The sequence below is a fragment of the Tubulanus polymorphus genome, chromosome 2, assembly GCF_964204645.1.
Source record: "Tubulanus polymorphus chromosome 2, tnTubPoly1.2, whole genome shotgun sequence".
In the NCBI taxonomy this organism is placed as follows: Eukaryota; Metazoa; Nemertea; class Palaeonemertea; order Tubulaniformes; family Tubulanidae; genus Tubulanus; species Tubulanus polymorphus.
The window spans coordinates 3,642,912-3,668,637 of NC_134026.1; the positions used below are offsets into that span (position 1 = coordinate 3,642,912).

At 40.0% G+C, this 25,726-nt stretch overlaps 1 protein-coding gene across 1 annotated transcript in view; it reads right to left on the reverse strand.

Moving 5' to 3' along the window:
- Positions 1-587: 587 nt before the first annotated feature.
- LOC141900641 (uncharacterized) overlaps positions 588-25,726 on the reverse strand; it is a 31,886-nt gene continuing 6,747 nt past the window's right edge. The window contains exons 2-6 of the mRNA XM_074787624.1: positions 20,679-20,946; positions 8,309-8,455; positions 6,177-6,253; positions 3,970-4,160; positions 588-2,971 (exon numbers count right to left, since the gene is read on the reverse strand). Coding sequence (XP_074643725.1) covers positions 1,845-2,971; positions 3,970-4,160; positions 6,177-6,253; positions 8,309-8,455; positions 20,679-20,946 — 1,810 coding nt within the window. The 3' untranslated portion in view covers positions 588-1,844. The remainder of the gene's footprint in view (positions 2,972-3,969; positions 4,161-6,176; positions 6,254-8,308; positions 8,456-20,678; positions 20,947-25,726) is intronic.

The following is a 25,726-nucleotide window of genomic DNA, read 5'->3' on the forward strand; positions in this document are numbered from 1 at the left end:
TGGTGCAGAATCATTCCCTGTATATATCCGTCCTTATTTTCCAGCAGAATGGACCAAGAAAACAGTTACCAACTGCTTTGACAGCCGTGTAGAATCCTGAGGCTACACCCTGGTGGGTACACAGGTCAGAGAGAATTCAGAAATCCCTCGCTTGTTAAAGACTTATGATGATTTAGTCCTCTGTAGAACATTTGTTTGTATACTTTTATATATTCTGCCAATTGACATGAGAAATGTATATTGTATTTCTTTTTACCATAATTTGATGTAACTTTCATAATGTAATTTCCATATGAACGCTTTATATACAAACCTCGTCACTGCATATTCTAGTGGTTTCATGTTTCAAAACATCCACGTCTTTTCCAATCTGTCATCTTTTTACGATTTTGAATTCATTTCTATTTTACTAACATCGCAAATTAAGATTTGCACTGTATACCATGAAAACGTAAACGAGTGGGCCGATTGTTGAGGAACAGAGACTGACCTTGACATTCATAACGACTTCAACACGAGTAATAGGACAGAAGTGACCCTTATGCCGAAAAATGAATCATAAGAAACTATCAATTTTTTAACTGACTTTTTTTCTGATTTTATTGCTCATTTTCTCAATCGGTATATGCGTCTCATACACCCACATATATTATTATCATTATTATTATATATAGATTTATTTGTTTATTTCATTTACACACAAACATTACTGACGTTTCCATGGCAACGTGATGAGAGGGCTAAATGACAGAATATTCTAGTTTTCGGGTTCAACACCAACAACAATATCGTGACGTCATATTCATTAGCATATTAAAAAGCATTCAACAACGTACTCTACTACATTAATAGGGGGCGCTATGCTACAAATATTTTAAGTAGATTTTGAGTCTATTTGTTGATTTTTTTTAATAAACACTGACTAGTGAAATACGTCGTTCGGAAAATGAAATGCAAAAATGACTCGGACACAGAAAGTCTATATCTAACCTGCACCAAAAAGCAGAGAGGAGAATACGAGGTTGTATTTTGTTTACGAGTTGAATCGAAACATGTACAGAAAACTTACACAAAGTCTGTATGAATACAAAGTGTAATCCATACCGAACAGTTTTCTACAGTGTGACGCTGATTGAAAATTCTGATTCATAAGATAGGATCTAATTAGCACAGAACTCATGATATTCGTAAAATACTGTATTGGTCTACATACGTAGAGAATGGTGAACGAGAAAATCAGATTGGGGTTAAATGTGTGCGACCCCAGTTTACTGAAGACTGACCAGTATAATTCGGCAAGATATGTGACTAAGCACCGTCTTAGACAGAAACAACAGGGGTTTACGGAACAAAACTACAAGAATTTGCTACTACGAATAAAATCCGTGAAAATGGAAATATTCATTCGTTAATTCATACTTTTTTCAAGAGTAAAATTGATTGATCAAAGTAAATCATGTACATGTTTTAAGCGATTCTACGATAGGGGAAATTTTCAATCAGGTTGCATGCATTCTATATAAAGTGTATGATTATGTATGAACCCTCGAACCTATAGTTTTTTTATTTTTACGCGCAGACGTGAATTTCAAGGAAAACGTTTTAGAATGTAAATGGGAACACATATATATCAATATGTATGTTATGTATTATATGATAATAATAATGTAACCATTCGTAGAAAATAAAATAAATTAAAGGTCTCACACGACCAACATTGGCTAAGATACAGCGACCACCCGTCAATGATACAATGATAAACATTTACAAGTTTTAACTACATTTCTTGATGATATTACACGTAAGTCTACCCATTACTCTCGGAATCAAATCGAATTTTCCAATCACTTTTCGGGATATTTCTGATAAGAGGAGTCCGATGGATGTTCGTGTTTTCGTTGCAGGCCATCGACCATACGCTCAATACTTTTCAGTTCACTAGGCACCGATGTTGTCGGTGACGTCACGGCCGACGACGACGACGGCGAATGCTGAGGACTAGATGGCGATGCGGAAAGTCTGTCACGCGAATGAGACCTGGAATCGATGCCGTTACTACTGTTGGCGCCGGTAGACGGCACTGGTGCAGCCGTAGTGACCATTGTCGTTTTGGTAAGAGGCAGCGAATACGGATTGAACCTGTGCGACACACGAGGCGCAAATATTGGTCCAACATGGCTGCCGAGGAATGATGATGACGATTCTGTCGTTGAGCTGCCATTGAATGAAAAGTTTTGCGGATGTAACAACGGATGTCCGGCAGCTAAAGCCAACTGGCTATTCAGCACAAAGTTATGAGGCATTGGAAATCCTAAATGGGCAGCAGAAGCGGCAGCCATTGAAGGGACTAGATCAGGGGGTACACTTGATGAGAGCAGTGGGAAATTTGACGGTAAAGACGACGCAGATCCGTACATCATTTGTCCAAAATGTTGAGATAACGCGTGAGCACCGTTCGCGTAAGCTCCCGACTGATACAGATACGGCAACATGGGATGACTGGCCGACGGATGCAACACAGTCACGTTCGGCGGACTGGTGGTATCTTTATCCGTTCGCGGAGATACCGATGAACTTTCCGACCGAGCGAAACTGCGATCTTCGCGAGATAGCGGTCGATGTAACGGTGATCGTAACGAGTCCGGACTGTGTCGCCGATCGCCTGATACATGTGAATCGTCCGGCGTGCTCGTGCGCCGGTCAACATTCGGCGTGTGATCGGGAGATCGGCGAAATTTTCGTTCCTCCTCCCGAATTATTGCACCGCGAGCGTCTAAAACATGTTCGGCAGCGAACGAATCCCTGTGTATTTCTTTTTTGATTGTATTTTCTTCGTTGCTCAGTCTCTTCGACGTAACCGATGACGTCATCGAAACGTCCATCGGCCGGCACGAGTCGTTGTCATCCGACCGACGATCGAACGATAGATTCGTACTTTTCTGACTAGTTTCCGCTCGTAACCGTTCCGATTCTGAAAGACACGAAAATAACAGAAATGTTAATGAAATGAAAAATATAACATAATTCAAGAGGTGTCCCCGTCATGATTAGCTCGCCATCTGAAGAGATAACTTTTTTCAGATTGATTTCGTCTTTAATTTTCTCGACAAATCTAAGACAACAGACGAAAATAATCTGCCTTAACAGCGAAACTTTAATTTAGGTAAATATTTGAATACGACAAACACCGATTTATACGTCGTTGTCAAAGACGATGAGAGAGAGAGAAGACATAATTCAAGTTGATATTAGCCGATAAAATCAAGTCATCGTCAGCAATACCCTGGAGGCCATAGTTCTGTTCAATTACTGTTGCATTTCACTGTATAAATCACGGCAATCGTATTCAATGTGTCAACGAGATTAATAACAAAATCAGACGCGTGTCAATTCTTGTGATATTTTCCAGAAAATGAAAGTTCTCCGGGGATAGGTCGTCGCAGAAATTTACTCCGCGCGGCGAAGTGAAGTGAGCGAGAAATCGAGAGAGAGAGAGAAAGAAACTGAAATCTAGCGCTGATGAAAATTGATGCGCTCGAGATTCGTACATTTTGATCGATCATTGACACGAAAATCGAAAACAGATGAAGATTTCGCCTACGATTCACGGGACAATTGATTCGAAATTCATTATGTTTTACTTCAATCGCGATTCGAATGCGAACAAAATACAAGATACAATGGTCAAAGTTAGCGCTACACCTACAGTCTGGACAGCATTGAGAGACATCTAAGAAAACGCCAATACTTGCGCACTAGGGTTCCAATTAACGGCTACGGACAGGGGTCAGTCTACGACTTTGAACATTTTTCCGAACTTTGATGGCCCTTTCACGCCGTATTAAACTAAATTACGAGCGCATGGTTGGACGTTGTTGTTTACTAAATCCCCCGGAGAAATTACGTGGAGTAAAAGTAGATCATGCATTCGCGTAGGCGACGCGTTAATTCGATTAGAGCTTCATTTACCTGTTGACAAACTCGACGGGATGTGTACGGCCTCCTGATCGTCGCTTTCAACCACACAGATTTCAGCATCGTCGTCCTCGTGGTCCGAATCTGGGTCAATATCGCCATAGTTGCGTGAATTATCTAGTACTGGCCCGTTACTGCTACCACCACTCGACTGGGACTGTTGAGATGGAGTCAACATTAAACGCCTGTAAAATACGAAACACAAAATTTAAGAATGATACAACATTGTCGTTGTTTTGATACATGCTGTCTTGTATAAAAGTTTAACTCCAAATAAAAAAATTCAAACACTACAAATTCATCCATTGTATTTCTAATCAAGGCCAGAGTCTGCATGAAAGTGCTGAAGCGTCGTCTGAAAACCGATCTTTAATTCTAGGTAGACAAAACCTTCAATAATACGGTTTTCATTCAGCGAATCTAGACTTTCGTCGTTTGATTCTATAAGGGCCACATTTCTATTACATCACAGACGTCCAGAACCTAATCGTATCTAGCAGATGAGCGAAATTATTCCACACAAATAGTCGAAAATCGTATTTACTGGTTGTTCAAGTGGTGCAGATTGTGGACGCGATTTCTACGATATTTATCACCAATTCAACGCGAATGAATGTGATCAAGGATTTGTAAAGCTTCTCAGAACAGTCCGGTGACCGTCGAGATCTAAGCCAATTACCATGATGAAAATGAAGTCAGCTTAGCGTGCATAGTTAACTCGCATTTAAGCGATTTTCAAGAGGATTGTGCGTCGCGATCTTTGGCGAAATTGGTTACAACATTAGCCGAAGAAATGCTAAATCCTGTCATCGTTAATACGATTGTTGATTAGGATGAATTCTTCATAAGTGGGGAACAAGCGGCAAGAATTGACCCGAGAACAGCCGAGGCGAGTAAATTTGGCACCAATTTGGACCTATTCACTCCTCGATTGCTGCCTAAATGGCGATCTAATTTGTGGTCTTCGAAACATAAGCATTTGTCCACCGTAACGACATCACAGTAGACAATCAACACAATTGGATGAAATTTGTGTTGAAGCACCTCTGGAGTGTCCCTCTCCGACACTCGTGGCGCTGCGACTTCGTGACTGTCGGGGCAATGACAAACACTCGATAAGCAGTCGGATATGTAATCGAAGATGTATCGAATCGAATTTGAAAATACGAATCGCCCAGCAACAACTGGTCTTTTCCACGAAATATTAGACTTGTACAATTAAAACTAATGGAACAGCCGTAACCGATAAAATCATAATCTATCACGCAGTGTCAATTCTTTGACACTTTATATCGACTATATTTTTTTTCCGTTTTAAACATTTCAATAAATTTCATCTCTTGAAAGCTGCTGCGTGACTTCAGATAGTTAAAATAAGTAAAGAATAATTTCACTGATTTAACCGATAGCGACAATAAAATATTGCCGTATAACCAAACACCTGCAGTCTAGTTTCAGCAAAGTGGATATCGTATAAGTGCAATTTATAAGCAAATGATTAAAACGAAAATGGTCGACGAACACGAAAGTGTAAAATGCTGAAGTTTCAACGGAGCTGGGTTGGTTTTGTTATATTTAATGTGAAATCTATCACGCTACGTACCGCTACACATATTGTCCGCGGACGGAAGCTATTAAGACCTAACCAGACGGTTTGCCGGAAATTTCCGGATAGACTTGGCGCCTAACGTGGAATCACAACAGACGTTGGTTTAGCCGTAGCACATGCAATTACCAATAACGTTATATCCTTGGTTTTTGCGATAAAGTTTCTTCGAAAGATCGATCGTCGTATTAATTGTTAAAAGAACATCCCCATTTGCAAGGATACGTTTATTTGTACTATTCGAGCCTATACTACAGGCATTTTGAATAAATAGTGCGATTTAAACTGCGTACTAATTACATCGGATGGGCAGCATATTTTCTATAGGAAGCTACACGTCTCATTGTGTATTTAGGCTCCCAAAAGATTATTCAGATATGATAATATATGAAACATTAATATAATATGACTTTGACGAATTAATGGCATTTCTGATTAATTCACGTTTGTAACTATTGTTGCGAATATCGACAAAGGCATCGCTTCATGTGACGGCTTCAACTGCTGTGACAGTCCGGAATTATCACGCTATCCGAATACTTGGCCGCTTTTGTGACCGAGAGGAAAAATGCATCGGACACGAAATGATACTCACTTCTTCTCCCGTTTGCCGCTTCCTGTGTCTCTGAAACCCTTAGCGAACGGATTGTGGTCTATTTTCAACTGCGTGATCTGCAAAGAAACGGAAGACGTTCAGAAAGATTTAAACAACGACGATAGATGGCTTTAACGCCGCCGCACGAAAATTCTTCAACGCGGCGGCGTTTGCGAGAGAAAAAAAATTAGCAATATATGAATCATCGCGTTCGACGCCGATATCGAGGGGAGATATTCGATACTAGGCGAGGAGGGAGGTGGGGATCGTATCACCCCGATCTAAGAAATTCTTAGTTGTCACGTCACGCGAGCTGGCTTAGCACGCAGGCCCGAAATTCCTTTGAATTTGGGAACCGCTAATACCTCTCTTAATACACTTCACGTGGGTTGAAATTGCTGATGGAATGAAAAAAGACACGTCGTTGGCAAGCCAATCGGTTTGTGAAATCTTCTTTGATGTTTTTTTAAAATTTTTTTTCAATTTAGAATTGGGCTTCATTTCAGTCACGGAATCAGGCTCAAAAACTGGATGAAATCACAATCACCTTCCATGTGAATTCGACCAACTACAATTTAACTTCGGGATTTCCGATTTTAAAATCAAATCCCCTGTTTCGATCGCGGCTGGTGTATTCAAATCAAATCAAATATGAAACAATAACGATCGCCTTTATGAAATTAATCACCATTTAAATCGTCTTTTGGTGAATTTGTAACAATCTCACGGAGCTGTTTTTCACAAATGACAGGTGTCCGACGACTGTTTTTAGCAGTTTGTAAATGCGGACAACGTCGACTAAAGCAGGCGGCGCCATAAGAGTTCAATCGGGTTAACAGCTTACTCGAGAGGTTACAACCCCAACCAACACTGTTATCGATAATTGTTGGTCGTAATTTCACACTCGGACTTACTAATATTGTGTGATTACCCCGAGTTGACGTGTCACGCAAGCCTTATTGTGTCCCAGTGTGGAATTATCACTAGTCACCAACTTCGACTTACAAAGTTTTATCTCCTCATTAACACCAGAGTCGACGTTAGTCCACGCTTCTTCTGTTGTGCTATTATCGCCACAATGCGACCGTAATTAAGTGACCGTCTAGGCCAGGTGAATCGAAACCCTTCTTTTTCACAACTTTGCACCCCATTCACAACGTCAGCAAAGTCGCTAATAAGCGAAGCCGCGTTGTTAGAAGCCCCATTGGAAACGAAGTGTTTTATTTCATCATCAATAACGATTCCTACTGGTGAAGATGCGACTATCGTAAAACAAGCCGTACTTATAAAAGATTCTTTCTGAAGAATAGACACCGATTTCTTTGTGGTTTTTACGAGTTAATTTGGATGATTAGCGAATTGGTGATGGCGTTTATTGCCTGTGCACACTAGAGACGATCTGTCATCCAGTTTGTATGTCTTCGACTCCGGTTTCAACTGTCATATTACCGATTGCGACGCTGCTAGCGCTGACAATCAGACTGAGTCACGCGAACATCCCGATGTGTTTTTGTCTTCGGCGCAGAAAATTAAGACCCGGCTTTTTTACAGCGATGAAGCGTCTATTTTGTTTTACTTTGTTTTTATGAACTGAACGTTAATGGACGACGCAGTTTTTAAAGTCATTTTATTGTTCCAAAGTGTTAAATCATAAAGCACTTCGATAAATGAATTGGATTGAGAAGTGGGATGGCGTGTTCGAATTTTTTAGCCTCGCGATAGGGATTGTCCCTTTGATTTATGGACACAAAAACTTGCAACAAAATATCTGGCAACAAAACATATCATAGATAGATACTGAATGATTTTAATTTTTTGTCCGAATGTGTAAAGTGATGCTCTGATAAACTATCGAAATGAATAATTCAAAATGATAGCAATGGCGCGATGAAACAATATAGGTCGCGGTCGAATACGTTTTGTACATTTTCAGTTTACATATTTATAGACATATATCTGTTAATGTGGATGATAATAGGTCTCCAGGAATAATACCGCATTTGAAAAATTAATTTGAGAACGCAATAGAAAATTCAGTTGATAAATTCTGACAAGTTGTAGCTATTTCTCATAAGATCAAAACGATAGTTACGTAATATGAACCGATCTTCGTAAAATTCGATGTTTCTTACCTTTTCATTTTGATAAGCCGTCACTGCGATGAACTGAGTTTCTTTGAACACGTAGGTTCTGAACTGGCTGTACGGCAACTTCAGAATATCGTTCGCTCTGACCAGATGAAATCGGGGCTGATACTTATGCATCGAATTCAAAATAGTCTGAAAAATTCACAAAAACACCGGATCCATGAATAAAAGAATTTCGACGAGTGCAAGGAGGACATGCATAGTTTGGTGTGTTATTTTATATTCAACGCAGAAATAATCGTAGATTCATTAATTATTTGCATATTCGCGATAACAGTGGCGCCATTTGTGAAACCAGCTTCTCAGACACAAAAAAAACGTCTCGGATTTTTCAATTAGGAAGTGTGGCTGGGACTGCTTTATTACGCATTTTGAACCGAGTTTTTTGATCATGCAAATCGCGCTGCGCTCACGGAGTCATTATCGTCACCGGGATGTGGTCCTGGGGCAAGTCGGTGCGTAGTTGAGGATGTTTTTACGCCGAACGGCACGATCGCCTATATTTTCGCTGTTTGTTCAGGAGTCGGTGCCGGTATCGCATTATCTCGCGTGAACAGAAACAGTCGAGAAAACCGTGCGTGATCGATTCAGCCGACGCGAGCTCCCAGGAACCTACTCGATACAGCAAAGCTATTAATGCCACAATTCTATTATATCCGTTCTGATAGAATTTTCTCACATAGAGGCGCCGCATCGTGTAAAATAATTCGCCAGTCGGGCCTCGGAATATAAATGAATTTATGATAGAATGGCTGTTAATAAAGAGGGGAGACTAATGTGGATGATAAGATACTTAAGACAAGCGAGTACTGAAAATTAATGGAGGCGCCGTTTTTACTGCTAAATGTGAGAATATTTAATGACAGCTACGGCGCCGGATTCTGAAAGTCGACGTCAAAGTCAAATGCTTTTCATTTGCAAATAAATATGACTAAACTAAACTATATATTACTTGTCATTTCTATGCCGTTAAAAACTCTTTATTTACATATACTGCGTGATATACATAACCAAAGAGATAGACTGAAGCTTTTGATTTTGAATCATTTCACCGAAATTTCTTTTATAGAAAACACTTTTAATGTAAAATAGATGTACAATTAAATGTGCATATATATACAATAGGATGAACGATAATGATTTATAGTTGCTTTCAAAAATCAGTTAATCACACGTGCTCCGTAGATGACAAAGACTATTCAAAATAACGGACGTATTTGTATCATTTGTATATAAAATTCGTCACATATGTTACGAAAACTAGATCAGATAATTGGGCCATAATGATTCGTTTGGGATGATAAAAATGTTTGGATTTCGAAAAATCTGTCGATACTCGTTGAAAAGCCGATAGAAAAGACAGGTAATTCAGCCGCGTTTAAATAGCAATTTTACAGCGGCACAGGTGGCCCAAATCGCTTTTTCAGGGACTAGTTTAACCGGGTTTAGATTGTTATTAATGAAATGGAATGATACGTGACGCCGAAACAAATTTTTTATTCTAATTGTTACTTCCTTGTTGAATTATCAAACTATGGTCGACATTTAAGTATGCCAAGAATTTAGAATAGACCCAAGCAGCTTGCGGGGAACAATGTCATAAAACTATTACCCGGTGGTCACATATTTATTTACTTCAGTGAATCATTATCATATTTTCAACAAAAATCATCACTTTATTTTGCCTTTCAAACTCACAGTTTTATATACGATATCGATCACGAAAAGGATTTCAAAACTCACACGACACGAATTTCGCGAAGAAATGTCAAATCCGCTCCAGATATGACAGGAAACTATGAATGAAACTTTCCGCTTTGATTGGGAATTTTTAGCGAGAAAAAATATCTTATTCTTAAGGCCAGCCGTCGTAATTATAAACAAGGCCATCTTCAAAGCGTCGATAATGCGACGCGCCACAGCGGGACTACTCGGGCAGCCGAGATTAAAATTCACGACAAAATAGATTTTGGTCCGAACCATCATCAAACGTTTATGTTATATCGACATAGAGCTTCAGTTGATGAGAAGGGTGAAACGGATTTCACGGTTAGATTCGTCCAGGCCGCGTTCGTCCCGCCTCTCGAATTAATAAGCAAGATGGATGGGGCTTTGATGTCCAGTGACCAGACATTTAGATAATACGATCGGACAAGTTTCATCGTTTCGGCCTGTAATTATTCGGTTATACTGCTTCCTCTTGAAGTTTCTTTGTCGTCACCAAATCGCGGCAGTTTTTACGCGCTCCAGATTGGTCATGTGATTTAATCACATCGCGGACTCGCGATCGTCATTTGCATAAAAGTAGAGCGCAGACGAAAAGTTATTGTTGTTTTATGGTCGAAGTGATGGGCATTTTTGCACACGGCAGAAAATGGCTCTTACAAGAAGAATATCAATTCTGTGCCTTAAAACGCGTACAACAAAAGGGCAGGGCATCAAAATTATACTCATTCGGGGTCCCTTGTGTTTTTTTACTTCGCTTTATAACATAGAAGTACTATTATATAACTTTTTCTTAGTCATGAATACATTTTTGTACCGCACTCTTTAAAAAAGAAACTAATCACAAAGTAAAAATAAAGATATATACCGTATCTTAAATTGCACCGATTACGACAGTTCGGGGAAATGATGGATTCCTATATTACATATCTAAACTAATTCGCACGCGGGGGTTATACATTTATATATTTCATATCGTCCTAAAGGAAAAGATAAGTGAATATATATATTCGATAAATAGAGCGTTCGTTATCATATACGGGTTTAGTACATTCTTACGAGTCGGGAAATAACGATGCCTGGAAGAATCGTTTTATCGTTTAGTGTTGCGGTACGAGGCGCGCAAAGTTTACGACGATGGAAGACCACATGTCATCACGAATTTCCAACAATTTAAAACACGACCGAAACCGACGTAGATGGGGATTTGAAATATGTGACGTGTCTTTGACGGCGACGGCGAACACGTTTTCGACTGAAGCCGCGACGATTCGCAGTTTCTTTAGTACGTGATTCGAGCACGGATTGCTGCAATAGTACCACCATTTCCGACGATTAAATTAATTCAAACAATTTTTCAACAATAACATCGCATTTTATGCGCCGCGTAAATTGAAATGCCGGCGACGTAACGTGACGATTTCACGCCGGTTCTGGCAGCCTCGCCGAATGATCGATGACGACGTCGACAAACCGCACCAGATCACGTTCGACCAACAATTGCCAACTCCGGTAAAAACATCTTCAAAGTATTAAACGCGGACTTTCGAAAGGAACGTTGAAAAGTTTACCGATTATTACTGGCATTGAATGAAGAGTACTCCATTAAGGTGAGCTGGTTTGCACCCCGGACCACCCAGCGCCCATTGTTTCACCTAAACATTCTCCATTGCGCGGACACGTTCCGTATTCGATTATGAATGATAAATCGCTTGTCATAAATTTGATAGCAACATTCTCAAACGAGATGCGAGTGATGCTGATAGGGTCGGGATGGTATTCTCAGTTCGCTCTCCGTTTAATGAAATAGTAATACGCGATATATGTAAAAAAAATACACGAATAAAAATGGAGATAAAACGTATTGAATTTTTTTTATCCGTGACAAAACCCTCAAAGAGAACGCACTGCACAATGGCGTTATCTATCGCCACGATCAAATTTGAAATGAGTTTTTTTCCGAAGAGCTTCTACTACTGACACTCCGAGCGCCATAGCCGACCAGATAATATCTATGTGACGTGCGTGCGACCCTTCCCATGGAACGCAACACAATAAAACTTCTAACATCCTACTGTGCGGATATTGTCATTTTATTGGTCACTTGATGGGTCGATCTCGTCAGGTGGTCGGTTTCATTCCGGTTTCCAGCTTGGCATTGTGGGCGCTGTGTACGTTTAAGAATATAAAATGAGTAAGATGTTTCATGAGGTGAATAAAAGCTATATGTAGGATCGGGTTACAGAACACTAGAAAGCGGGATTCAGTTTTCGTTGCTTATTACGCAGGTGTAAGCTAGTAAGTAGTCAACCAAGGCGTCAATTCATGTCCACATGTATGGGTATATAAAAGATATATATGTATATAAACAGACACAGACAAACATATAAGCTACGCATAAAAAATGTATTATTAAAGCCTCTAAAACACACGGTTATAACTAAAAATTAGAAACATAACGGTTTTCTAAAAAAACGCTAAAAGTGCGCATGCGTGCATAATGAATAAACAAATGGTGTCCTCACCGTTTCCATGGCTCTACGCTCCTCACGTGAGAGCATTGTTGACGCATTGTTGAACGGGTCCAGAGACAGGACTTGCTGTAGAAAAGAGGAAAATTCACTAAAACCGTGCCCAATTCAATATGCATGTTTGGCGTTTGACAAAAAACGCCCGGTCATTCAGTTAATACGTTATGGACAATGACTACTTCACGTTAAAATGGTCGACGATGGTTCGGGTGCTTAGATCGGGAGACTGGTCTCGAGCCGGGACGCCCGAGGCCCGTCGTATATTCAGGTCGCAGTTTAAACTCATAGTAAACACTCTTGGAGCCAATTTAAGCGAAAATTCTGGAGTGGTTCAAAACATGTTATCATAAGTGGTGCCGGTTTAATAGCGACTAGCTGCGCAGGCTCGAGCGATAAGTAGCACATAATGACTTCTTCATCAAAAGTCGAACCCACTACACGTCACAAAAACGACAATCAATGTTCTTGCATAATCGTACGTACCGTACATGTCATTATGCAAAACGCAATTCGATATGCATATACATAACAATAGCTGACTGGCGAAAAAGTAATCATAAATTTTCTGGATACAAAAATATACACCGCAATTTTTGTATTTCAGTGCGTGCATGTTGCTCGACGTTTCGGGCACGGGTTTGTGTTTTCCTCCAACTAATAGCAAGTAGCGACACCTAGACCATGTCCCATGAGAGAAATATTAAGAAAAAAATCAACGAAAAGGTGACGAAAAAAATTTATTTATATGTGCGCTATAAGTGTGGTTTAGCTGAGATAAGCTGATGTGTGTTTTATGAAATAAAACGATTTTGCAATGCAGGACTTTTCGATCCGATAATCGGAGCCCCGTCGAAATAACCAACACCAAACGATCAACAGCGAAACATATCTTTACAAAGTCGAGGGAGTTTGACTTTGAATCCGGCTTCGTTTACACAGCGAGACAAAATACACCCGATGAGGGGACAAAACGGCTTGTTTATTCTCCAACCACCAGCCTCTAACAAAGCACAAACAAACTACACAACCGAAATAGTCTGAACGAACAAAGATAACGCATTGTGCTTATAATTGAGGGGAGGATAATCCGGACTCAGCCCCTGACAAACAAAATTACTAATATCATAATAAATCGACGACGAAAGTTTTCTCCCTGGAAACTGCGCAAACTTCAATATGTACATTAGGAATATTCATAACTCGTTATTGATCGAGTTGAGAATGAGGGCTAAACGTCAACAGCCGTTAGAAAGGATGCATGCGGGTTGTAAGATTCGGTTAAAACCGTTATTATAGAAACTGGCGTCTTTTTTGTGTATAGTTCTCTTGTGAGTAGATTCGTCGTAGTCATCGTCGTGGTGAAATGCAATTAATTACGAGGACACCGAGTTCGTGTTTTGTAATTAACCAATAGTCATCCAGTCTCGACAATCCAATCAGTCGCCTAAGCCCGCCTGATTTATGTAACACCTTAGTCGATAAAGTGCCGCGTCTCGTATCCAAGGTATAATTATTAATGGGATTAACATGGTAAGAATTGCTACACGGCTATCTTCGCCCGCGCGTGTACTGTATATAGTTACAAATGGATGGAAAATGCACACAGATTCAGTCACTGGAAAACACTGATAAAAACTGAACAAAAGCGCATCAATGACCGACATGCGAACTAATGCGGCAACACTGTCCTCATCCGGCGCCAATGACTGCTGCGAATCGTCTTGTGTGTCAAGGTCGCAACAAAGATGGCGACTAGAACTTACATATTTAGAAAAAAAGATCTAACAAATGTCGTTGCCATTTCACCCTCTTCGCTTTAATATGGATAGGCAGGCGTCGTATTGTTGGCGCTATGTTGGTTTATGTTTCAACAGAGAAAGGGCTGGGGATTTATGTTTTGCTAGCCCCGTGACTCTCATCGATGCATACAAGAGTAATCAAATAGAAAAGGCCTCTTGAGCCGGGTGACGGATTGTCCAGTCTAAAACAGATAAATAGCGTTTCCACAAGTGTTCTCCAGTTTCCACTTCAGTATTTCAGTACATACGGACCTCCAGAGGAGACGAGCCATTGTAAAATAGTCAAGGACCCCAACCCCTTTTGACTCAACAAGTTGAGAGCTATTGTTCTACGATGATGGCATCGAGTGGTTGGCAAACGGTTTCATATAGTTTGCATATCTCGTATTCACACTTTTTGACCCGACTTTTTACACATATAAATATATAGTTTTTAGCGGGGGGAAATAGAAGCAATATTTCGACATTCTTTACAATTTCCCAGTAGTATCTCAATCTCCATGCACGATAAGATTTTAGCTCGTTTATATTTTGCTGTTGCATATTAAGAATTTTTTGAGCGCGCCGCGACGGACAAGATACATCAATAGTAATCAAAATCATTCCACCTTATCGTTTTTGATCGGAAGGTTCTTATATCTAAACGTTTCATTCATAAACATACATAACATAAGCAGTATACAAGTTGAAAGCGAAGCCGGCGTTTATAGATATAAGAGATTTGAGCAGCACTTAATTCACCGACCAGAGTTACCCAAGTCGTATCACAATCAAAGCATGGCCACTCTCGTTCGTATATGATATGGCGCCGGTAGAAGGCTTTGTTCAAACGGCTTAAATCTTTCCCATTTGACAATCTAATTAAGACCGGACTGCTTTCATATATGACGAGATAAAAGCGTTTGTCGGTTTCGACGTGTCGCTGGTAATTTGGATAAATTTTATCAACGGGAGAAATATTTGCCTTCAACGCCGACTCTAGTGTATAAATATATGATTATCCACTCGTGTCTGCTCGAAGCCTATTTGTCGAATACTGCTACATTTCTTTTTTCGCGGAAGGTCTGAATTTTGGAGTGTTAGTTGTTTTTTTTTCTAAATACCGAAATAGCGTGCGGTTAAGAAATGACCGTTGAATAATTCTAAAATATAGTGGTTTTCTTTTCAACGTGGCTTTGTATAAACGTATTGATATTAGCCATTAACGAACGGTTTGGTTACTGATTTAATAATGAACTTCCATCGACAAGAATGCAGTATATACAATAAATTATTTATAAAATCGTTTCTTTTTTAACCAATGAAGCCTTAGAAAAATTAGAATAAATCGTAACACTTAATCCACAGCGCTTCTAGGTACGGGCTAAGATGGGAATCTTCAATGGGTTGAAAAGTTCATTTTATATCATTCATATGACAATAACGCTAGCTTTATACTTCATCCAACAGATTATTGCATGATATTCAGAATTAACAGAAATTTGTATCGTTAAATCTTTTTTCAAAATTATCATTTTCCAATTGATTCGTTTAGCGCCTTGTTAACAGAAATGAAGAAAATCAAAACGTATTCATCAATAATTTTTCACAAGATATTCACGCAGGATATATTAATCAAAAGCTACGATGCTACCCTGAATGAGATGTATATAAATATAATAACACATGTCAATGAATTACACTTCGCTATATTTTAGCCTGAAGTGATAATACATAGAATTAAGAACGGTCTGATTAATTTTCGTTATATTTCGATCTATATTAATTAAATCCGCGAGCCTTACGGTGATTTTCGGACAATTCAGCCGTCGTTCTAACCGGATTTTGGCGCAAAATCCATACGAATACCGTAAAACCGCGACGCTGTTTCTGTCGAGAGAGTAGCCCGTGTAAGTCCTACGATGGATGTGCCAGTCCGCGGACCGTGAAATACGGTCCGGCCGAGGATTTATCACGCCATCCGTGTAATTCCCAACAGATACGACACAGCCTTTGATGTCCGAGAAAATATCCGTACGAAGAAAACCTCAATCGAACCGGAATTATATTCGATATGTTCGCGTTATGGATAATAAGGCGTATTTAATACACGGGAGTAAATGACGACCTGCGGGCAAGTCTGATTGATCTATATGCAATATCAACCACGTCCTCATCGTGTCAAACTTGAGATTCTAGTTGAAATAATAATAATACATACGCCACGAATAAAGATAGCCAGCAAATATTTCTAATTTTCGAATTTGATGGCGCTATATAAATTCATTGAAAATAGCATAATCAATTTCATAAACATTATGGATCTTTTTTTTAATATCAAAATTGATGATTTTTCGGTATCGACGAATCGATACACAATGGGAAAAAAGCTCGAAATCGTTTTAATGTGCATGTTCTATAGGAATGCGATGCAAAAAAGGGTAATTTTCTATGGAGAACAAGTTAAACAGAATTCCTGAGTAATGAATCATCGAGGACGGTATTTCTCGGCAGAGAGAAGTCTGCCGAATGATTTTCAAAAAAAAGGATCAAAAATCTGTTCTCTAATTACTCTCGACAGTGGCAATTTCGACACAAACTTCTTCAAATTCGATTGTAAATTTTCCCGATAAAACTTTTTTTTTAATCGCGACAAAAGCGTTTTACGCGCTGACACACACACACACACACATGTTACAAAAAGAAGCCTTTATATCGGTGTTCGTTTTTAGCCATCGCGGGCTCGGGATAATTTCGTTCAAAGGCCCGCCTCCGTTTGGATGGAAATCTGGGCGTTAACATCAAAGAATGCAGGCGTTTTCTGAGAGTTTCTTCGCTTCGTTCTTTCTCCACGTCTAATTATACATCATTAAATGACCCCTTATTAGTGGAATGATTACCACGCGTTTCCCTCAGATCCACTCCCAGATTCTGTGTGTACGTGTGGCGTGTTCCTTCCTTTGTTTTATTTCGTATCAATTGCTTCCAATTTATAACGAAATAATCAAATAAAACCCGGACGCGTAATAGAAGCGACGACCTTTATTTTCGTTCGGCGAGAACCGAATCACGCAGATGAAATGAATTTCGAGCCTTTGTTGTAAAGACGAGAAAATAAAAACGAGACGTATTCTGAATTGCCGGTCGCGATTTCACGGCTCACGTCGGACTCAATTTGGTAGGAAACGCAACGAGAAAATTGCACGAAATTACATTGTTCCAGGGCTATTTTGGAACTGGTGAAAATTAGGTGGTATTATGGTGTATTTATCACGGAGCGTGCGTCTTGCATCCTTCCTTGTGAAAAGCTGCATTTCCATATAATGACCCCCACATCACAAACAATTTGCACCATGTTCGCTAAGATCGACGGCAACGGCGTCTGCATTAATTTCAGCGTTTCTCCCACCGATGTCACACAGCCCAAAAATTTAATTCGAGCCCCCGTTTTCACGACGTTTCATCGACGCATTTGCAATTCATTGTTTCATATCGATAAAATTGTCGTATGATTGCGATTTATATCGCACTTCAAATGAATTAGCGATTTGTTCTTCTAATTATTTCAAATTGATATCAAATGATATTTGTGCGTGAAGAGAATGTGCAGTAAATATTTCCTATTTATTTGACTAATATTTCGAGAATAGATACTAGGGTGAAGTAATTGAAAATTTTGGAGAAGGTTGAATTGTTTAAGATGAAGTGAAGATGCCTCCGCATTATCAAACGCAAGAGCTGGTCGAAGGTTTTCTATTTACTTGACAAAAATTTCGAGAATAAATTCGTCGAAAATTTCATCGAAAGTTGAATAACATTAGATTCATTGATGATGCCTCGGCATTTATCAAACGCAATTTCTATGCATGTTTTCTATTGTTGATGCTAACTTTTTGTTGTGGCCGGATGTGACGCAAAACTCGTTTCCAATTTTTCAAGAGTATCTATCGGAAGCTTTCGTTAGAGTATTACTAATGGATGGAAAACGCAAGAAGACTATTACGAAATATTATTAAATAAATACATTCTACCGCACGAGTTCGGGCGCATGATTCGCGCGCGCAACCATATCAGATATGCAAATGAAGAGCAAATCGATTGGAGAAAATTTCCTGCTGACTATTTATGGTTTGATGAGGAATGAATTCGCCGCGCTGCCGCTGACAGACGACTCGGCCAGACGACACCATCTGCGACCGAACAACACCGCCATTACACTCGCTCGATACCCACAATACAACGCGATCAGACATTTTTTTTCGTACGAAAGAAAACGTGAAAAAAAATAAAAACGCTTTTTACGACGCGATGTCACGTCAAGAGACTCCACAAACATGTCCCCGTCCGTTCTGAACACTCGATATAATTGTTGATAGACTTTTATGAAACTCTATTCCTTTCTAATTCCCCAAATGCCAGAATACGCATATTCCCCATTCGTATTGACAGATTATATTACACATTTAGTATTGCCGCAATTAGACTAATAGGCATTTATGGATGAAATAGCTACTTTCAACGATTCAAAAATGGAAAAATACGAACAGCTCGCAGGATATGATCATATCTGTCTGAGAAGAAATGGAATTGATGATTATGATAATGACGGGTACGTGTTCTGATGACGATTTCACCGAGAGAACGTCTTCCGAAAAGCCAGGTGCAACTCGCGGGCGATACAATAGACAGATTTTATCCCGCGCCTCCCTTGATCTGTCCCATCGCATTAAGCATGATAATTCCAGTGTAGTGGAAATGGTTTCATTAAATTTGTTCTCTATTCCGCTCGAGTGAATTCAAATTTACGAATCAGCGAAAATTCGACCCTGACAAACACTTGAACGTTTCGAATTAATGAATTAACGACACAGTCAAATCTTTCGTCAGTTGTCGACGACTATTTCGAAAAATGATCAAACGTATAAAATCGTGAGACGGGGTTTCGATTATTTTCATGGCGTTTTAAGGTGGCTTTTCGTTGAAATGATCAAACGGATTTTCAATCCTAACTCGTCATCGTTTCCCCCTTTTCGTGGTAACTTCAAGCGTCTGAAGTTGAGCGTTTAACAATTTAAGCCGATTACACGTGTGCGGGTATGAAATTTAAACCGTTTCATCGATTTCGCCCGTTTTCCGTTTATTAATGCGAGGATTAATATCATTTACATAAAATTTCAGACGTTTTTATCAGCGGTAAAACGTCCATGGTCCATAACACGAATGATACGTATATGTTTTGAACTAAACTTTCTAAAAGAAATTACTCCATTATAAATATTCGTGGTACCAGACATCGATTTTACCGAGACAATTCGAAATCGATTCTCGGCGAATCTAAGAAAGTGCTTCTCGACTGGGAGGTTGATTTCTGTGTCTGTGAAGATGTTTTGCGCAGTATACGACGGTGACTGCAGTCACCAAAGGCGTGTTTAGAATGTGATAAGGCGATCGGTTTTCCGTTGATTTTTAGGTTTGGTGTCGTGTCTACGCAAACAATGTGAACGCTTTTAGTGCAGAATTCTTGTCAGCGCGCGGGAACAAGAGGAAGACGCCCTCACAGATCCCCTCGCTGCTTAGACCGGTAACATGTGCCATCGCATGCAACGAACGAGAATACCCGGGAAATGATAAAAGCATCACCATCAGCTGGGCGGAGGAAAACACAGGACCCTCATTGCCTTATCACGCAAGTTTTCGTAAGCAGTACTACGTTAACCCAAGCAGATGGTCCACGCGACGCTTAAAGTGTCTCTTTAAACAGATTGCAAACATGCACACAAAAACATACAGCAAACTTTGACACAACAGCTCAGAACGCACAGGAAATGTAAAAAGAAAAACGAGTCACTTAATAGGGGATGGCTCCCAGCTTCTAATGGAACTTTGAAGATGATGTAAGTGAAACAGCTCCATCATCACGAAACGACGGCGTTCGCACGCTTTTTTTGTGAAAAAGAGCAGATCAATTCACATGAAAAAGCGACGTAGTGAGTTTCCATAAAACAAACCGTTCTTTTAATGATTTAGCTAATTAATGGTATTGTACCAAACGTTGCCATTAGCGCATTACATTATGATGGCTCTCAGTATCTCAAAAAGTTTCTAACTCCGATAAAACATGAATTGAGGTAATAGATCAATTTAGTCAATGCAAGAGCTGTTTGTGAAACTGGCCGAGCAGATCAAATTATCATCTGGCTTTTTCGAGAACGGGTTGTTTATATCGGTGGTGAAATATATGAAACGTTAGATGTTCCGAATATGAAATATGAAAATTTATATGGATATAAAGAGAACGTATTGATAATCAGTAATACTTACAAATCCGTGTTTGTCCGAGATATTGTTGGTCAATTTCAGTTTATGGAATGACACGACTTTCTGCATCCACTGTTCGCCGGTGCTCGGAGAATCGGGATGGATGTACATTCGTTTTGGCATCTCTGGATCCGCCTTACCGGCCACCATCCATCGACTGTTATGAAATTTATATCTGCAGTCGTCCACGGCCACTATGTCCATAAGCAATATATATTTTGCCCTCTTATCCAGGCCGGTGATTTTCGTTTTGAAAGGCGGAAACATCCGTCTGCAAGGACAAAAAGAGAGAGAAATTCATCACAAATCACATAAGAGATTCGAAATAATGAGTTTAAGAGGACTCGACTGCTCCCAGTAATATTCACTTATCATGTTTACGGTCGCAGAATTCAAACGGCCACCAATAACGGTTTTAGACTATACACCAGAAACAAGACAAAGAGATCAAACAAAATATTAAAGAATGCGGGCAGATCTAACGGGGTCCATGGAATTTTGCGACCGAGATTTGATATGAAAGTACATATAGTTTACCAACCCACAGATTCCATACAAACAACCACCGTTTCGGCTAAAAAGAATGTTTGTCTTGTAAGTAATACTTGAATTGTCGGTTCGTTTTTTGACGGATTTAGTGACAAGAGGGAAATTGTTGTCGATTCTATAGTAAACGTTAAGTTTGCACCTCACGGTGTTGCCAGCCCATCCATCATTTCAGTAGGCGCCGTTCTGGCATTACACAGAAATGGATACCACACCGATGTGTGATGTGTAATTTAGCGAGCAAATATTTGTTGAGCAGTCTACTACGGGGATAAGCCAATAATGACCATCCAGTGGCGCCATCTTTAAGTTAATAAGCGCCACCTATTTTTGACCCAAATCGCTTATGCGTGACTTTCGACAAGTATCCAGTGTTTTATGTATATATTCATCGATCCTTTTGTATTTCATTGAAGCAAAATAGTGTTAATTCTATCCATAATGATGGAACAAAATCCAAAAACATTATGTCCCTACCTATTATATTATGCCTACGTATTCTATAACATGAACCTAATATCAGTTGGTTATCGAAATGATCTATGAACGCACGCACTAACGGCTACTTCAAGTTATAAAATGGACATAACAATCCACATTAATTAATCGTATTGGTCCTAGAAGAGCCCAAATCATAGATAATTGGCGAATGGAATTTTCAAAGGACTGGAGGGCAATGAAATTTGAATTCGAATCCGAAGCGGATGACGTACTACACTAGTCGGGTAAATGATATGGAGCAATTATTCGCCATTTTGCATTCGCTTATTGACTGTATTGAATACATCCCAACATGTGTTCAGTCATTAAGATGTATCTATATTACATAATTCAATGAGATCAACATTAAATCCATGCAATTATAGTTATCTAACCCGTAATTTCTGACGTTCAAGCCGGGCAATGTTCAATATAAACACCGATTATTCGGCATATGCTGGCCATTTGCGCCATCAATTCCCTCACTCATTCTTACAATTTCAGTTTCTTTCATTCCCAAATCGTAAGGGTGAAATTATCGAAGGACCCCCTTGGTCTTCATTCTTACTATTAGACAGACTATAGGTCGTTGCTGGGAATCCGATATCAATATATATATATAAAGAATTCAGGGCCCTGCAGAAATGTATGTACCTTCGAGCCATTTTCGCCTTTAGAACACTAAAAAAGCCGACCCTAAACACCGGACTTGTGTGAATCTATCAATAGCAACGTAAAGTAGACATTATGATGGCGTTATGGGAATGAAATGGATCGCGTCACTTGCTATTTCCATATTCATTTTCCTATTAATGGCCTGGCGGATGGTTTTCTTTGTTCTAGTGTTAGAGTTTATTGACAAATCTGTCACTTTTGCATGTCAACCTAACGCGAGTTTAGTTCACGAGCTAGATATAACACGCCAAGACCGAGCATTTGTGTTTTTATCCTGCGAGTATTAGGTTCGGGTTCAGATATCAACCTACTTGAGCGTCAGTGAACAAGCCCCCTCCTACCCTGATGGTAGCACGATTTGTCGTCCCCGTCCAGTTACGACTATCCGACTATCAATCTTAAGACCGGAAGTGGAAGCGAAAAACTATAAATTCGATGTATCAGGCGATAATGTTCGATGTTTCGGTTATGATAAATGGAGACAGTGGAAGAGGCGATCTACACCACGCTCGTATCGAGCACTAAATCGAAGTAAAAGGGTGGTGAAGAGTTGTCGGTAGGTATCGACAAGTACCGACACCTCGTCGCTGTGGACCGGCGTTATAAATGATTATTCAATATTTAATGCGCATTTTTTTTCAGAAATCGGTGAGATATTGGCGTCGTTTCGAGAAACACATAGCGTGAGAGGCTCGGCAATATATCGACCTGATCATCCGCTGTGCTTTGATGCTGAAAACAGCGACATGGACATGTACATCCGAACACGGATAGGCCTATACTGTTAGAGCCGACATTACTGAGCCACCCACAAGAACCCTGTCCATTTTTAAGAACACTGCAGTACGAACTAATGCGAATGATACCTAATACGGAATCAATTATTTATTATAGAATAAACACAAGATCGAAAATTCATTAGCAGTGTGAGTCAACACCATTCGCGGTCCACAAAAAATGATCAAACCGGAAACGCGATATGCAGAATGCTCCCGGACAAAACAAAAAAATACAGTCCCATTAGACAACAGTGGTGTGCTAATCCCGCAGCAAATGTTGATAATTAATGTCTGGGTACGTTTTTAATAATGTATTTTTCGTGATATTCGCCGAAATTCGCGTTGCCACCGAGCCCAACAAATGATAAATGTTCTTTTCCCCGATGACATTTCCAGAATGCGTAAATGTGCACCACTGTTCGATATGAATGGAATCGAGGTTGGTATCGCCGCTATCCGTAGAATCAAAAGAAAACGTACACATCGAAAAGTCAGGGGCTTAACATGGCTTCATTGTGGCCGAATAAAGCTAGCGGAGAAAGGACGTGAATGGTGGCTTATTTGAAGAGCGACTGTGTAAACAGCAAGTCGTGTCCCCCTGGACGGTTGATGACTGTTACACACAGGTGTTTTCTTAATAATTACTTGTTTATACCCGGTGTCGGCCAAGAAACTTGTCACATAGTCACGTAACTATACCTCCGTAAAGGTGTCCTATGTACAATACCGGTGAATTTTTGCTTTTGTGTCGGTCTTTTGTATGTGAAATCGACACGGAGGGTTTCACTTGACCATTCACATACGCAACACCCGACCGAATCCCGAGTCACGATTTAACGTGATTTCGCATATCCGCGCGCTTTAATTCGCACCCATTAATAACTGTATTTGAAAAGTTTAGAATGAACCTTCTTCGCAGGGCAGACACCCACGACCGTATTGAAAAGTTCGGCAATCGTCACCTGCTTCGATAATTGCTTCTACTGCGAATGGCCCAATTATAAGAACTCCGTCAAGAATAGGCGTCAAGACAAGAACGCAAAATCTACACTTCTATCAAATTAGACGTAATTGCACAGTTCAGTTTAAGGCTAAGATTGTTTGACACCTTTTATAGCGGATAGCGACAATAAACAGAACCAGACTAACAGTTCCACATGGCCAACTATCCCCTCGCCACAAAATGCAGCCAGCCATTCTAACGCCGTCAACAAGGCGACAACGATCCATTTCCATACGCCTGTAAAGTGCCGGTGTCAGTGCGATGTTTTGTGCCGAAAACCGAAAATTACGAGTTAGCTAAACGCGTCTTTAGTTTTGCCGCTGTATGGAAGTTCGTTTGCGCACGCCATATCCATTCTTTCCATTGGCAATGTGTCGAAAATATAACAGACCCCAGTATTTTCGCTAACGGCTGCTTGGTCTAAAACTGTTTGGCATTGAATGCGGTTTTTCAAGTTGATGAATGAAGGCGACAATTACCCGGCTGCCATATGAATGAAATAGGTTATTATCAACGCGATGAAGTACACAACCGGGCTGCGTGAGAATTATCATTATTATTGAAGAGCAAAAACGATAAAATTGAAGTTATACTGGACTGGAGTTGATTTACACGAAAATGAATTTTGGCTTTTATTACCGTTGAAAATATCATACTGCAGACTCTCTGTCTTTACCCGAGGAAGCCTTTGCGTGGGAAAATTGAGGGGTGGGGGTAATAAAGTCTACGGCATAATCCGCATACCTGCGCGGCCAAATTAAAGAATAGTTGACTAAAGAAGTTGAAACGACTTCATCGGGTGAACATATCGTCGGCCACGGTGTATTATTTACTACGATTTTTACACGCGGTTGCAAGCGGAAAACGATCGACTTCGTCGAGGAAAACCCAACTAATCTAATCCCTCCGACTGACTGCACATTATAGGACCCGAATTCTTAACCGAACAAAAACCGCCTTCCACCGAATTTGCCCCGAAGAACAGACGAGTAGAGCCTACAATTAGCGGGTCGTTGACGGCCCGACGAATAGGCAGATAAATGACTAACCATGATGGCGGCTGCGTTTTGGACTATTGTTCAAAACGGGGTGGGGTGTCAACTTATGTGAAATGTATTATGTATAGCTTCAACAAACGATAGTCGCGAGACACCGTCCTGCTGGGCCATACTCAAATAATCTAACTATGGCCAAACAATCTTTTAATAGCCCATATTAATACATGCGGTTCCGTGCCTGTTACCTGGCGATTTAGAGGACAGCGACGTGGCCGATTTTTCATTTTTGAAAATGCAACCGATCCTTTGAATCGCTGGTTTTTGTTTGATCGTGTCGGCCGTGATAAAAATGCTTTTTTTTCGGCGAGATTTATTTAAAAGAAAAAACCGCCTGAGTCTGGCGTTATAAATATGAGAAGCGTGTTAACTTTTAGTTTTTGCCACCTCGCATAACGTATATGATGTGCTAAGTAATGTTGTCAGTTGAGTGTTGAAGTGTTGTATAACGAACAGTTGATCATATATGTGTTTTCGCGAGTAAGCTGGTAAAGAGAACCCGACCGGCGCCGA